Source organism: Muntiacus reevesi, chromosome 9 (genome assembly GCF_963930625.1).
Source record: "Muntiacus reevesi chromosome 9, mMunRee1.1, whole genome shotgun sequence".
Lineage (NCBI taxonomy): Eukaryota > Metazoa > Chordata > Mammalia > Artiodactyla > Cervidae > Muntiacus > Muntiacus reevesi.
Window position 1 is genome coordinate 6,116,794 of NC_089257.1, and position 16,024 is coordinate 6,132,817.

At 37.8% G+C, this 16,024-nt stretch overlaps 1 protein-coding gene across 1 annotated transcript; it reads right to left on the reverse strand.

Annotated features, from left to right (window-relative positions):
- Positions 1-293: 293 nt before the first annotated feature.
- Positions 294-1,226, reverse strand: LOC136176044 (olfactory receptor 4C16-like). The gene has a single exon (XM_065946234.1). It carries the CDS (start codon positions 1,224-1,226, stop codon positions 294-296), a length of 933 nt encoding a protein of 310 aa, XP_065802306.1.
- Positions 1,227-16,024: the final 14,798 nt, after the last annotated feature.

Here is a 16,024-nt window from a genome sequence, read left to right on the forward strand (position 1 = left end):
AACACATTAGATGAAAACCACATAGACATTGATACCAGCAAGCGAGAGACATAGAGACGCAGCATCTAAGCTACTGGGCTTTAGAGCCTGCTTATACCTCCTGTCCTCTTGTCCTCTCCGTAAGACTGACTCAGCGCTAACGAGTATGTGTGTGCACACTGCTTCTCAGCCTTAAGGGCAGGGGCTGTCACGCCCGAAGATAGAATTATACTGACTTCACAATGAGACGAGAATGGTCTCTATGAACTTTTTCTAGGTCAGTTCAAACACTGAATAAATCTTGAAACTTCTATTCATCTTTTGTCATCTGGCATCAACTTCTTACTCCATAACATCCTCAGGGCATTTTTCACTTCTGCATTCCCGAGAGTATAAATCAGAGGGTTGAACAAAGGTGTCCCAATTGTATAAAACACAGCTATCATCTTATCCATGGAGAAGGTGGTTGCAGGGCGAGTGTATATAAATATGCAAGGACCAAAGAACAAGACGACCGCAATGATATGGGAGATGCAGGTGGAGAGGGCTTTTTTCCTCCCTTCAGCGCTGTGGTTTCTCAGACAGTGCAAGATGAGGGCATAGGATAACACCAGCATGAGAAAACTCACTGTGCAGATGGCCCCGCTGTTGGACACCAAGAGGAAGTTGGTTACATAGGTGTCTGCACAGGCAAGTTTCAACAAAGGCTGCAAGTCACAGAAGTAGTGATCAATTACATTGGGACCGCAGAAAGGCAGACTCAAGACAAGAAAAATCTGAGCTGATGAATGCACGCAGGACCCCAACCAGGCCAGGGACATTAGCACACCACAGACTCGATGACTCATGATGGTCGTGTAGTGTAGAGGCTTACAGATGGCCACATAGCGGTCAACAGCCATGAGGACAAGGATGAAGATCTCTAGGGAGCCAAAGAAATGGAATGTAAAGACTTGGATCATGCACTCACTGAAAGAGATAGTGGCATTCTTCAGAAGGGCATCAGCAATCATCCTAGGAGCTATGGAAGTAGAGAAGCAGGCATCATATACGGATAAGTGGAAAAGGAAGAAATACATTGGACTCCCAAGTGCACTGCTGGTCTTGATGGTGACAATAATTAGCGTGTTACCCAGCAATATCCCCAGGTAGAAAATCAAGAAAATGACAAACACTATTTTCTTCCTAACAGGATCTTGTGTCAACCCAAGCAGAATAAACTCAGTCACATTATTTTTCAGCTGCATGATTTCATGAAAGAGAAGAGATGAGTGCAGAATGATTAATCTTCAAAAAATAAGGAAATAATTCATAGGATGTTACATGATATTTTGAAATACTGCTTTTGGAGGCCATTGTACCTGTGATTTCTTTATGACTCATGTTAACACTTTGTGTGATAATTTTTAATGGTCATTGCAAAGGTTTACTGTGAGTTTCAAATAAGCTTCTGAAAGTAATAATTTCCTATAAGATTTTCTTTTTAGAAAGCTTTCTAAGTTTGATATCATTATTGATTAAATTTTCCAATTTGTTGAATGTATAATTAAGAAATATGTCTTTGTAATTTTTTTCATTTGTTTGTCATTATCAAAAATTTTATGGCACATGTTTGTCATGGTATATCACTTGGGATTTAGGATATACATGACTGCCTATGGAGGTTCATGATATAAAGTCACACTACACTTTTAACTCTGTTAAAAACATCATACATAAACACTTATGTATCACATCATTGCTATAGATAGAGATATACAATCATATATGTGTATACATATATTTAATACATTCTACCTCTTCCTTGAACTCTTATTCCAATTATTGCAGCTTGAGCAATGGAACAGGAAATATACCCTTTAAATAATCTGCTGTTATCATCTTGAATGTGAAATTTTGTATTAGACAAATGCTAACAATCAGAAATAAACATTATTTCATATGCCATTATCTCATATATCCCAGTTTATCTTTTTTCAAACATCTAAAAACACTATTTAGAATCCTCAGAATTCCTGAAGTTGCAGTATTAAATGAAGGATGGTGGGTTATTACTCAAGAGTTAGTATTTTTCTCTTAAGTATCTTAGATCTGGAGTAATTTTGGGCGATGGCTGTGTGTCATCAGATGGTTGGTAAAGGATCCAATCATGGTTTTATTCCCAGGAGAGTTTGTATTGTTCAAGTATCTGAAAATTTGCGAGTCTCAGAAAAAAGCAAAGAAGGAGAAGCCAGAAGATGTACTTTTAAAAAGAAGCAATGCTGGTTTTCAATAGATATGGTCTTCACTTCTACTCTTCAAATGGATGTTACAAATTTAAAATGACTATATTTGTTAAAAATAAAGAGATAACCTTTTGACATGGGAGCTAGGAGAGAAGAGCTAAAAGAAAAGCAGGCAGGCGAGGCTGAAAAATGGATAAGGGTGAAACATTATCTGGTTAGCATTAGGCAGATTCTTCCATGCTTAAAGAGCTGTCTTACGGCAGAGGCCACAGGGAGAAGCATTGCTTAATTTAAGGAGGCTCTTTGTCCACTTCCCTCTGACTCAGTTGCCCTAGATGTCCATCTTTAGAGGAAATTCTACACTCACTTTATTTCTTTGTAGAACTTGCCATTCTTTGTGAAAAGTTTAACAGATTGTCCGAAGATTATTTATCACTCAATAGTCCAAGTAAAAGAGTATATAATCTACCCTCGTTGAGCTCCTCACTCTGTCCCCACGATTCCTGATTATCTGACCCACAAACACCTTAGAAAACAGCCGGTCTGGAGTCAAAAAGTGCCCCCAAGGTGCTCATTATTCATGCCATGTATATATATATATATATATAGATAGATAGATATAGATATAGATATATAGATAAATTAATATTTCTTCTCTTTTCATAGCTTATTAGACATAGAACTGGTGCCTGGTGGAGGGGTCAGGGTAAATAAGACCAAATGTGGAAGAATACTGGCAGGTACAAATATTGATTTAAAGGAAATATTTCTACCCAATATTTCTCAGCAGTGCTCATCCCACGTAAATGGCACATTATCTTTCACCTTAATTATACTTTTCAGGCTCTTCATGGCCATGTTTCTTTCAAAAGTTTTCTGAGAATTAGGTATTCACCTTTTCAAATTAAACCTTTGAAATGTGGAAAGTGCCAATTAAAAGCTTACGATGCTATTTTGGGAGAATATAAGGAGTAATGATTCTACACTGTGATATACAATACTCTGTGCAACGTTGTCACATGGAGATGGAGAAGTTGTTATTCTCCCAAAGCTATGTGGAGGTCACTGTCTCCATGAACCTTATGTCTTATTTCTAGGACTCCTAGCTCCTAGTGAGGCTTTATCTTGTCACACTACCTTATATCAACATTATGTATGAACTTTCTTACACTCTGCTGTCTCTAGAATTTGTAATGAAAACAATAACACATGAAATACATTCCTCTATTATTTAATGACAATAATGAGTTTTAACATGTCAAGATTCATTGAGTTCATAAAATCATTTTTTCTCATTTGTGTTCATTTATTTCTTAACAGTAAATCTTAAAAAAAAAAAACTGTTTCTTTTGCAGAGTTCTGTGGTAAAAAGTGCATTCAAAATAGATATGGAAATATATTAGAAATTTGTGATGGCTAATTTTGTAATTACACCACTAGAGTAAAACATGGAAAATGTTTTTCACCTACCTGCTAGAGGACAGTGAGTAAGTGTCGATTCTGACCATCCCTTTTGGTAGCAACCTGTTTCACAGAGCAGTGAAAAAAAACGCTCTTCTCTGAATTCCAGGGGGAATATTTTAAGAAATAATGACATAAGGTTTTGGCTTCATAGTATTCTCCCTAAAGTTTTCCCCACTATGCTAGTCAGAAACATCTCATATGTAATAAACAGCTTTCATTTGTCTATTTAGCTTATTAGGAAAACAAGTTAATTTTTCTCATGCCCTTTAATCACACATAAACAAGTATTTGGAATTCTTAGCTTCTTCACACTGAACAATCTTACCAGGGAAAAGGAGGAATAAAACAAATGAATGATAGAGAGAATAGGTGAAAAAAAAAGAAAGAAAGAATAAAAATAGTTATTCATGTAAATCCATGGCTGATTCATGTCAATGTATGACAAAAACCACTACAATACTGTAAAGTAATTAGCCTCCAACTAATATAAATAAATGGGAAAAAAAGGAAAAAAAGAGGATAAGTTAAATAAATTATGGAATGTATAAAAAAAATAGCTATTCATTAAAGAGAAACTGGGTCATTCAGAAAGAACTCTGCTCCCTGTTGGTACCTAAATTATCCTTCCTGGTGTTCTAGCTTAGCAGATCAGAAAACTGTGCTACAATATAGTCAAAGAAATGAGATATTTAGAGAGGAGCATGGACTCAATGGACATGATAATAATGACACAGGGCATGAATTAAGTATTTGAAGTAAAAAAAAAAAAGCATAATCTAAACTAACCTTAGCTCTGCCCTTTTCAGCTGCCTGATTTGAGGTAGGCACTCTACACTTCTACTTCTTAATGTGCAAAATAAGTATAAAAATGATAGTAGTAACTACAGAGACAGCAATTCCCAGGCAGGTTGTCAAGAAGTCCGGGGTCCCCAAGGAGGAGAAAGGGGTCTGGTGCTCTCAAGGAGAAAAGGACAAATGCTTTTTTTCTATATATCTTAGTCAATATAACAATGTATCTTGCTTGTTTCTCCTTAAGAGAAATTTCTGAAGAATCTTGTTATCTTAAAATGTATACTATGGGAGTAAATGTATATTATGGGAGTGGATCTGGTAATATATTTCTATTGTTAGTTCTAATCCTGTCATCTTTAAATGTAAATTGTGGGAGTGGGTCTAGTAAGATCTTTACAACCTTGAGACATCCTTTTGATTTATTGTAATAATCAACTGAAAAAGTACCTGACTCCCTTTTCTAAGACTAGTGAGGGGGGCACTCTCCATCCCCCTCCTGATGTCTATGTCAGAAGCTTTCTCTGTCTCTTCTCATACTTTAATAAATCTCTGCTACACGAAAGCTCTTTAGGGATCAAGCCTGGTCCCCGGCCCTGAAGCTCGATCTTCTTCTTCAGAGATCACGAATCCGACACGGTTCACCATAAGCTCTCACCACCTTATGTGTTTTTAATGAAGCCTAAATGACAAAGTATCTTTCCTTTACAATTAGCTTTAGCTAATATTATTATTATATTATTAGTACTATATAATAAGATTGTTTCTCATCTGTTTTATGGATGAAATGATACCACTTACATAGGTTGCAATCATGCCATGCATACAGCCAGCATTAAAAGTATATTTATTAGTTATTATAAAGTTATTATATTTAAAAATATATCAATTGTATTACAGTAGCTTCTGTATCTTTTCGTTACTTTCCCATTACTGATGCTCTGTTACACATTATGTCAATTATTATAAATAGTCTGATTCCAGTGATCCTTTGTGTTTTCCATCCCCCTGCTTAAACTCAGCACACTTCATACAGATAAAGGTCGTTCCTAGAATAACATCCACATTCACTCTTTCTCAAATCTATCTTCATCCTTATCCTCGCATATTCTGTTACCTTGCACGGTTCCCAATTTCCTAAGAATAAAGGGAAAATCCCTTGGCTCTACATTCATAGCCTTTACACCCATTTTCTACCTTTCATTTCAGGTTGACTGCAACTATATGTGAGATCTATTAAATCATATTAGGCTCGGCCCGCCTGACGTGCGTGTGAGCTGGAGGCCTTGGAGGAGAAGGAGCTGGAGTCCCCCAGGTCACCTCAGAGCCGCCGGTCTGTGAGGGGAGACTTCCGGTTCGCACTCCTGACTCTCTACGATCCGAGGGGGCCCCTTTGTTCTTATTCGCTATCCCTTGTAAACTATCTGTAATTACAATCTAGGGAAGGCACCAGGGTGCTTGAAACAAGATTTTATTTTGTGTGCTAGAGCTTTCCTTCACCAAGAAACCACAGATTTGCAACAAGTAGTCTGAGGATTAAAATGTATACAAACAATGAGTAGAAATCTCATCTGTTTCTAATTCATTTCCATTTGTTTTGATAACTAATAAAGAGACACTTATTCAGGAAAACATCTCATTAAAATAATTTTTCTTCACTTTTGAGAAAAGTCACTATCTTTTATTTTCCTAATAGAATTACCAAAAATGGAGACTGGGAACTCCTGCCTAATTTTACCATAATGGAGACAGCCTGATTAAAAATGAAGTCAACAAAAAGGAAGCAGATCCAACCAATAGAAGAAACACATTTTTATAATAAATTTTCAGCTGTAGAATTAACCCATTTCCAAAAAATTTTACCATCTTTCATTTGTTCATTTTATATTATTGCCTTTTTGTGCATGCACGCTTGCTCAGGTGTGTCTACTCACACATGCCTGATTCTTTGCAACCTCCGTGGACTGTAGCCTGCCACTCTTCTCTCCATAGTATTTTCCAAGCAAGAATACTGGAGTGGGCTGACATTTCCTACTCCATACTGCTTTTTGGCATTCATGTAATAACAAAATAAATCCTAGTAAACTTAGTATCATCTCAAGAACTAAAATTTTACCCATAATTAAACATTTTAAACACTTTCCTATCTGCTGTCCACCTCTTCTTAAAAGTAACATTTTAATTTTGTCCTAAAAATAAAACATTTTTATCTATATATATTTTCCCTGGCTTTGAATTTTACAGAACATAACATCCTATATGCAGACTTCTTGGAATTGCTTTTATTTTTTTTATCCAGCCCTACTATATTTCATTTTGGTTGTTGAATTTAGTTGTAAATTCACTTCCATGGCCTTATCACACTCCATTATGGGATTATTTCAAAATGTGTTTATTCAATATCCAGTCAATAGATATTTGACTACTATGAACAGCAATTATGAACATAAAAATATGTTTCCTAAGAGTGTAATTGATAGGTTTCAGGATGTGCCAGTATTAAGATTTACAAAATAATATCATAAATTTCAATAAGGAGTAAGGAGATGCAATCTAGTTATGTGCCAGAAAAGAAGACAAATACAGTATTTGTGACCAGAGATGAAAACTTTCACAAGATTAGCAAAGAATTAAACAGAACTATGTTCTCTTTTGTTGTTGCTTCAATTAAGAACATGTATAAAATTATAATCCTCAAAACAACCTGAGTTCATGGCTTACAATATGAGTTTAAAAATGTCAATTCTTAACCTCTTTTTCCTTGTCATTTGTAAGACAATTTTTTCAACACTAACGTGGACCAGAGTCCTGTGAAGGAAAGAAAATTTCTTTGAGGCAGAAAGACTTATTCTTATTTATTAGATATCATTAAAATATGTGATCTATACAATTAGATTAGAGGTTTATGATGTTTCTATCAATATGGAAAATATTTATAAAAGTATTTCCATACTCCTCCATGCATACTTTGGTTAAAGACCACTTTTAAAATTTAGGAGAAGAGGCATAATAATGAAGGATCTTTATTAGAGTGTTGCATGATATCATAGTTCTTTGTTCAACTGAATATGGCCTGGGTTCAAAACCCTAACCAAGTAGAATAATATATCCTGTTGTTTAAATGATGAGATGTGTCATATTTACTTTCCCATCGACTTGTTAAACAGCTCTATAAATAGATTAACTTCCAGGACCTTGAGTCCTAAGTAAACCCAGTACCTGGTACCATATAATGGTGAGTACTGTCTACAAGTACCTTAACCTATGACAGATTCCTTACACTGAGTGAAGGACTCAGAAAGATAGATTACCTTTATTCTATTACATAAATCAGAAATTCAACATGAGTTGGTGGGAGGGAGGTGAATAGGTGAAGTGTAGAGGATCTTTAGGACAGTGCAAACTCTCTTTATGACACTATTGATATAATGATGGATGTATATCAAAAGTATATCATTATACTTTTCTCCAAATTCATGAAATATACAACCACAGGAGAGAACCCTAAGGCAAACTATGGACTTTGGGCTATTACGTGTCAATGTAAGTTCATCATTTGTAATAAATTTGGAACAAATCAACTCTAAGAGAAGTTGATAATGGGAGATCCTACATATGAGTAGGGATAGGGGTATATGAGATACCTATCCATTCCTTTCAACTAAACTGTGAACCTAAAACTGCTCTAAAAATAAAAGCCATTATTAAATTTAATCCAATGTATTTACTCCCTGATGTAGAGACTTCTACATGAAAATGCCAGGTGTTTCCCTAGAGTGTAATTTCTTGGAGTCATGAGCTACATTGAGGCAAGGACTATGACATATTCTTTAGATCCACCTTACTTAGAGATGCCCTGGGGCTTCAGCTTCTGCCTTTGGCTCATGAAGCAGGTCAGGAAAAGTGCATTCTCTGAGGTTACGGCAAGCCGTGGTCACTGCCCCCTCACAATGCAGTCTCTCGGTGTCCGTGGATGATGCAGTGCTTTAATTATTCAGAACACTTGGTGCCAAAACTTTATCCACACTAATAGACACTTTGGCTTATCAACTTTCCAATGACAACTTCTTTTAGCAACAGTGGTTTCTTGGAAAAAAGCTTTAGAGCTGAATCCTACTATCAAGCTACTGAAAATGGCTCCCGTAGCAGGCTGCAATTCCCCCAACATAATAAAAGGTTCTCTGAAGACGTTACATCAGCCACCTTGAATGGTGCCTCTGTCTCTAGTGCCCTGCGCAGTCAGGGATGGAGACCAAGGCCCCTTTCCTTTCTCCCCATCTGTAAGCTCATGCCGACTCTCTGCTTTCACGCAGCGCATCTCCCTAAGATCACTCTTCTCCCACTTCCTGTTACTCAGGGCATGGACCCATCTTCACATTCAAGACATGGTGTCCCTTTGTGAAGTGTTCTTTGTCTACATACATGGCACCTAAGGCTAACTTTTCAATGTGTAGCCAATTATTTCTCATATTTGAGTATCTTTCAGAAGATTGTTAAATAGGGACTTTGTGAAGTTCAGTTACATGCTTGGTCTTCAGCCAAAATTATTTATCACCGTAAAATTCAGCATTTGAAAGGTAGAAGAGCTAAATGCCTACATTAGTGTCATTTGTGACCTCTCTGCCCCTCTGGGACATGACAGCATAATTTACTGCCACGTACAATCTCCATAATGATGCGTCCACAACCCAGTCACAGGATTCAGATTTATGTTAATACACACATATGTGCACTCAGTCTGTCAGGCATGTCTGACTCTGCCCCCATGGACTCCAGTCCTCCAGACTCCTCTGTCCATGGAATTCTTCAGGCAAAAATCCTAGAGTGAGCTGCCATGTCCTACCTCAGGGGTCCTCCTGACCCAGGGATCACAGCCATGCCTCTTGTCTCCTTCATAAGCAGGCAGATTCTTTATCACTGCGCTCCCAGGAAGCCCTAAGAGAACATTTACTCTCAATATTGGTGAATATTTTAGGTGTGACTCGGAGACAATATCTCCTTATTCATTTCATTTTTTTTCACTTCAGGTTCTTGCTGCAAATTAATTAACAAAATTACTCAATAGAACTTTCACAGTTCTGTGATATTTAATTGGGTGTGTGTGCATACACACACACACACACACACAGAAAACCGTTAAAATATATGACATTTACCTCTAAAAATTTACTTTTTGTTTGGTTTGGAGATTTTTATATAATGATGATCATTGGAAGGGGTGTCTGTGAATTCTAATGAGATATTGGAAAATAGCTACCAGAATTGGGCAGGAAGAAGAGAAAGAACACTTAGGATATAGGATAGATCAGGTTAATAATGCATGACCTTTAACAGGGAAGGACAATAAGTTCTTCTTGGAACGAACTGAGGGTGGCAGATGCTCTCGGTACAACATCTGGTGCCTACAAATATTTTGAGAATCATCTTTCTGCATTGTTTCTCACCAGGGCATTTTGTAACAGAAATTAGCCTGGTGTTCCCAGCTACTGAAATGTGACTGAAGAACTGACAGCTGCCAAGATTTCCATTTTTGCTGTGGGATGTTGGAGAGGGATGCTGGCCCGTTTGAGTATGTAGAGAGACCACTGTAACATCAGTGGTGTGCGGTAAAGTTAACTCATCATGGGTGATCATCTGAACCAGAACTGAGGAACATTTTGTGGTGACCCAGGCTTCTGGGAACATGTGATGAGAACTCCTTCCCCCAACTGGGTCATAAAAATCCATAGTAAAGTGTGCCCTCAGATTAGAGTGGCTTTTGATTAGATTTCAAGTCTTCCGGAATTGACTTTTGGTCATTTTGATGTTATCCCCGGTAAACTCTAACCTCAGGGCCTGCAAGTTTAATATATTTTGGCATGTCTAAAAATTAGCGTAAAAACTAATTATTGAATTGTCACTATTGTATTCTAGAATCCTTAACTCCACTTAGGGAACAGAGAAAACTAAAAGGAATGACTAGGACTGACTCAGGTTTGAGTGGATTATATTGTGACCTGGGTCTTTGCTAGATCGTCATGCTTTGTGATCTTAATTAATGAGCAATATATTATTCAGAAATTATAGTTTTAGATGTATTCCATTAACTTAATATATATAAGCAAGGCACTGAATTACTGAAGAATCATCATAACATTTGAGAAGAGCACAGAAAGAAGAAGCTACTTCATATTTATTTGAAGATAAAGCAGGGTTGTATGGTATATTGTAATATACTTAGTACCATAATTGGTAAATGATAAAATCACAATGCAATGACCAGAGGAGAAATATTGATGTTTGAGGGCACTGATTCTGGAGTAGGAAAATATGGTCCACATTCTGGCTTCACCGCTCACTTGCTGTACAACCTTGGCTATGTTGCCTCAAGTCTGTGAGAATCAGTTCTCTCATTTGTAAAATAGAATCTGTATGGCATTATTCTAGTGCCTGGAGAAGGTAGGTGCTGACAATCAATAATAATAGTAAAAGGGAGAAATGTATTTCACATGGAAACACCATTTAAAAAGAGAAGGAAAAATAAAAAGCCTAAGAAGAACATAGCATTAATGAAGTAGCTCTCTTTTAACCTCTTTATTTAGCAGGTTATTAAGAGCCAAATGCTGGATAATGAATAAATGGAAAAAAAAACAAAAGACACAAAAAACACAACAGACAAACAAAAAACCCATAAGTTCCCTGAGATCTATTGAAGTCAAATAATCACTAGTTATAAATCAGGTGCTGCTTTTTCAGGTCTTCTAACTCTTAGCTGGAGCTCGTATCAGCAGCTGACACATGGGAAATCAAAACACTGTGACAGAATTCATTCTTTTGGGCATTACGCGGTATCCAGAGCTGCGGAAAATACCCTCTGTCGTCTTTCTAATCATGTCCCTGTCCACCGTTTTGGGAAACCTCCTCATTGTGGTAACCATGGTTACAAGTCAGAGTCTGAGATCACCCATGTATCTTTTCCTTACCTCCTTGTCCGTCATGGATGTCACCTACTCTTCCGTCGTTGCCCCCAAGTTGACTGTGGACTCCCTCTCTGAGAGCACTGCCATCTTCCTGGAAGGTTACATGGCCCAGTTCTTCAGCCGGGTGATGTGTGTGGCCATCTTCCTCATCCTCATCACTTCCTATGTGGTCACCCTCTGCTCCCTGAAGTCCTGCAGCTCTGAAGGGCGGCGTTAAGCCCTCTCCACCTGTGGCTCCCACCTCACTGTGGTCATCAGGTTCTTTGTGCCTTGTATGTTTTTGTATGTTAGGCCTGTGGCCACCTACCGCATAGACAAGGTGATGGCCGAGTCTGATTCCATCATCACACCCATGTTAAATCCCTTGATCTACACCCCGAGGATTATGGAGGTGAAAAGTGCCATGAGAAAACTGTTGATGAAACTGGGGAGTTTGGTTGGCAAGTGACTGTCATGCTCAGAATATCATGTGTGTCCATTAAAGAGAACTCTGTTCTTTCAGGAATGTGGGGGAAGCAAAACTATCCATTCTCCACTAACAACCAGAGACATTTCTTAAAAATATAAATCTGATTTTGATTGATAGTGTTTGCAGTTTAAGGATTATGATATCTTTCTGCTTTCTGTTCTTCTTTAGCTTCCTATTGCCTTCATAGCTTTTTTCATTTTTCCTTCTTATTTTTAAATTATAATTACATAATGTCCCAGAAAATATCTCAACAGCTTAAGTCAAAATGCGAATAAATGCAATTATTTTAAAAGAAAAACATGAGAAAGGAGAATTGATGGATAAGTTCAATCTAAACAAAATCGTCAAATTTCTTGCTATTATTCCTATTTTTATTATTTTTATTTTTAATTCATTTTCATTAACATAATTCCAATTGGAGTTTGATAGTTCTATCACAAAGCTGGATAACAAACCATCAAGTGCTTCATTATCAGTGATGAGGAAACGTAGCCCTCTCTCAGCAGAACCACTGCTAGATAGGATCGTTTTCTGATGGCTTATTTTTTTGTGGAAAAAATGAACTTTTTAAAACCACAATTTACTATAAAATTTAGATGCTTTTTTAGGACTCATTCTTACTGACTTTTGAAAGTGCAGTGTACACATTTTAAAATCTCAATGAACCGTTTTATTTATAGTTTATCGGTTATTTGGAATCTCCTTGCCTTCTACTAGAATTTCCTGGTTAATCTTTCCTCTGAATCTCTAATCGCATCCTGAGTGCCTCACCCAACCCCTTGGTGTGCATCAGACATCCTGAGATTTGTCATTTGCCCTCAGGACTTCCCTGGTGGCTCAGTCAGTAAAGCGTCTGCCTACAATGTGGGAGACCTGGGTTCGATCCCTGGGTCAGGAAGATCCTCTGGAGAAGAAAATGGCAACCCACTCCAGTACTCTTGCCTGAAGAATCCCATGGACGGAGGAGCCCGGTAGGCTACAGTCCATGGGGTTACAAAGAGTCCAACACAACTGAGGGATTTCACTTCACTTCTCTTAACAATTCGTGAAAGACTTTGCTTCTCTCTCAAAACAAGCCTTCACCCTACTGAGGTGACTACTTCTCTCCAACTTCTGGTACTAGATGAAGGGTCGTTACCTTAGAGAGCCTTCCTCTGTGACTCTATTCAGTGGTTCTTATACGCTCACCATTAACCTCTATGTCGATGTTCTCATTTTCTTAGTAACAATGACCAAAAGCAAGTTTATTTTGTGCAACTATCCTCTGACTTTTATTACATTCCATGCCGGTCTAGACTGGACACGTCTCCAGGAAGGGATTTTTTTTTTTTTTTCTTTTTTTTTGTGCTGGGTCTTCATTGTCTCATGGGTTTCTCTCTAGTAGCAGCTACTGTCTAGTTCCTATGTGTGGGCTTCTCACTGTGGGGACTTCTTTTGTTGCAGAGCATGAGGTCTAGAGCTTGTGGGCTTCAGCAGATTCAGTTCATAGGCTCTAGAGCACAGGTTCAATAGTTGTGGTACCCGGGCTTGGTTGCTCTGTGTCACATGTCACCTTTGCAGATCAGAGATGGAACCCATGACTCCTGCATTGGTAGGTGGATTCTTTACCACTGAGATACTAAGGAAGCCCAGAAGGGGTTTTTATTTATCCTTCCCATGGATTCATTTTTCAATAAATATCTTTTGGATGAATATAAAACACAAGAGCCTATATTTTTCAAATAGCCCAATTCAGATGGTTGAGTCATAAAAAGAAGCAAACACTAAAATTAAAAGTAACTGAAACAAAAAGGCAGAAAGTGAACATTATAATAGAGTGAAAGGAAATGGCAGGAAGTGATTATTTCATGGAAAGTACTTCATGTTGGGCAGTCAGAAAAGGATTCTATTAGCATGCATCTTTTAAACTGACTGGAATTCTATTGATATTACATTAGAAAAAAGATATGAGCTATATTAATATTTTAATACCAATGAGCTGAGTAGTTACAGAAATGGCCAGAAGGAAACAGTCGTGTAAGGATTAATGAGATGAAGATTCTAGAGTGAGAACACTCTAATTCAAGAAACATCATGGTGTTTTTGAGGAAATGTAAAATAACAGAGTGACTGAAACATAGCGATCCAGGCAGAGAGAGGCCAGAAGCAGGATCAAAAATGTATGAGAGACTCAGATCTTGTATGCAATCCTGATACCTCTGAGTTTTTATTCAACCATGGGTAAATAATTTTCCCAGTATATTAAATTTGAATAAACAACAAGAAAAAAGAATGAAAGTTATATTTGGATTATGTCTTATTTACTTAAGATGGCACCACCCTAATGGGAGAAGTAAAGAGGAACTAAAGAGCCTCTTGCAAGTGAAAGAAGAGAGTGAAAAAGCTCTCTTAAAACTCAACGTTGAAAAAAAGAAGATCATCGCATCTGATCCCATCACTTCACGGAAAATAGATGGAGGAAAAATGGAAACAGTGACAGACTTTATTTCCTTAGGCTCCAAAATCGCTGCAGATGGTGACTGCAGCCATGAAATTAAAAGATGCTTGTTCCTTGGAAAGAAAGCTATGACAAATCTAGAGAGCATATTAAAAATCAGAGATGTCACTCTGAAGACAAAGGTCTGTGTAGTCAAAGCTAGGGTTTATCTTGCAGTCATGTATGGATATGAGAGTTGTACCTTAAAGATTGAGTGCCGAAAACTTGATACTTTTGAACTGTGGTGTTGGAAAAACTCTTGAGCATTCCTGAGATGGCAAAAAGATCAAACCAATCAATCCTAAAGGAAATCAGTTTTGAATATTCATTGGAAGGACTGATGCTGAAGCTGAAGCTCCAATACTTTGACCACCTGATGCAAGAAGCTGACTCATCGGAAAAGACCCTGATGCTGGGAAAATTTGAGGGCAGGAGGAGAAGGGGGTGACAGAAGATGACATGGTTGAATGTCATCATCAACTCAATGGACATGAGTTAGAGAGAACTCTGGAAGATAGTAAAGGATGAGGGAGTCTGACATGGGGTTACAAAGAGTCAGACAGGACTGAGCGATTGGACAATAACAACTTAAGAACCAGTAACAACAACAACAACAACAAAAAAGAATCAGTCACACTTAATGTAAACTTATTAAGACCAGGGGCGTCCCTGACAGCTCAGCTGGTAAGGAAACTGCCTGCAATGCAGCAGACCCCAGTTCATTTCCTGGGTTGGGAAAATCCCCTGGAGAAGGAATAGGCTACCCACTCCAGTATGCTTGGATTTTCCTGGTGGCTCATATGGTAAAGAATCCACCTGCAATACAGGAGACCCAAGTTCAATTCCTGGGTTGGGAAGATCCCCTGGAGAAGGGATAAGCTACCCACTCCAGTCTTCTTGGGCTTCCCTAGGGGCTCAGCTGGCAAAGAATCAGCCTGCAGTGCAGGGGTCCTGGCTTCAATCCTTGGGGAGGTCCCCTGGAGGAGGGCATGACCACCCTCTCCAGTATTCTTGCTTAGAAAATCCCCATGGACCGAGGAGCCTGGAGTTCAGGCAAAAAGTCAGACAGGACTGGGCAACTAAGCATAGCACAGCATAGGATCAAACGGAGATGCTTTAAAAGTGGAACTTCAGACATAAAAGTAGATAAATGGAGGGAGGGGGGCGGTTATTTGGAGGGAGCGTATAGCAAGTTTACAACTTGTGAATATGGTATTAAAGGCTCTGACAGATGTCATTTTTGTTCTTATGTTTTTTTCCTGTCACTACTTTTTATATTAGAGCTATTGGGGATCTTAGGTGCAACATACTAACATTTTGTCTTCACTTGACAGAAATGGTTCCCGTAAAGCAATACTTAAGTACTTGAGTATTAAATGATACTTAAATATCACAAAATAATACTCTTGGTGCCAATTTGAATTGGAATTATAAACTCAGGCTCTAAAATAGCATGACAGTACTTAATCATGAGATTATATAGTGGTTGTGGTAGTGGGAGTGGTGAGTGAACATTATTTATATATTAAGCTATCTTCAAATACACATTTTTTAATAACCTTATATAAAATAAAAGATCCAATTTTGAGAAGTGCTAAGCTTTCAATTTCAGGTTCTTCCCAGAATCCTGAAACTTGAGTTTTCAGATGTTATGGTGAAGCAA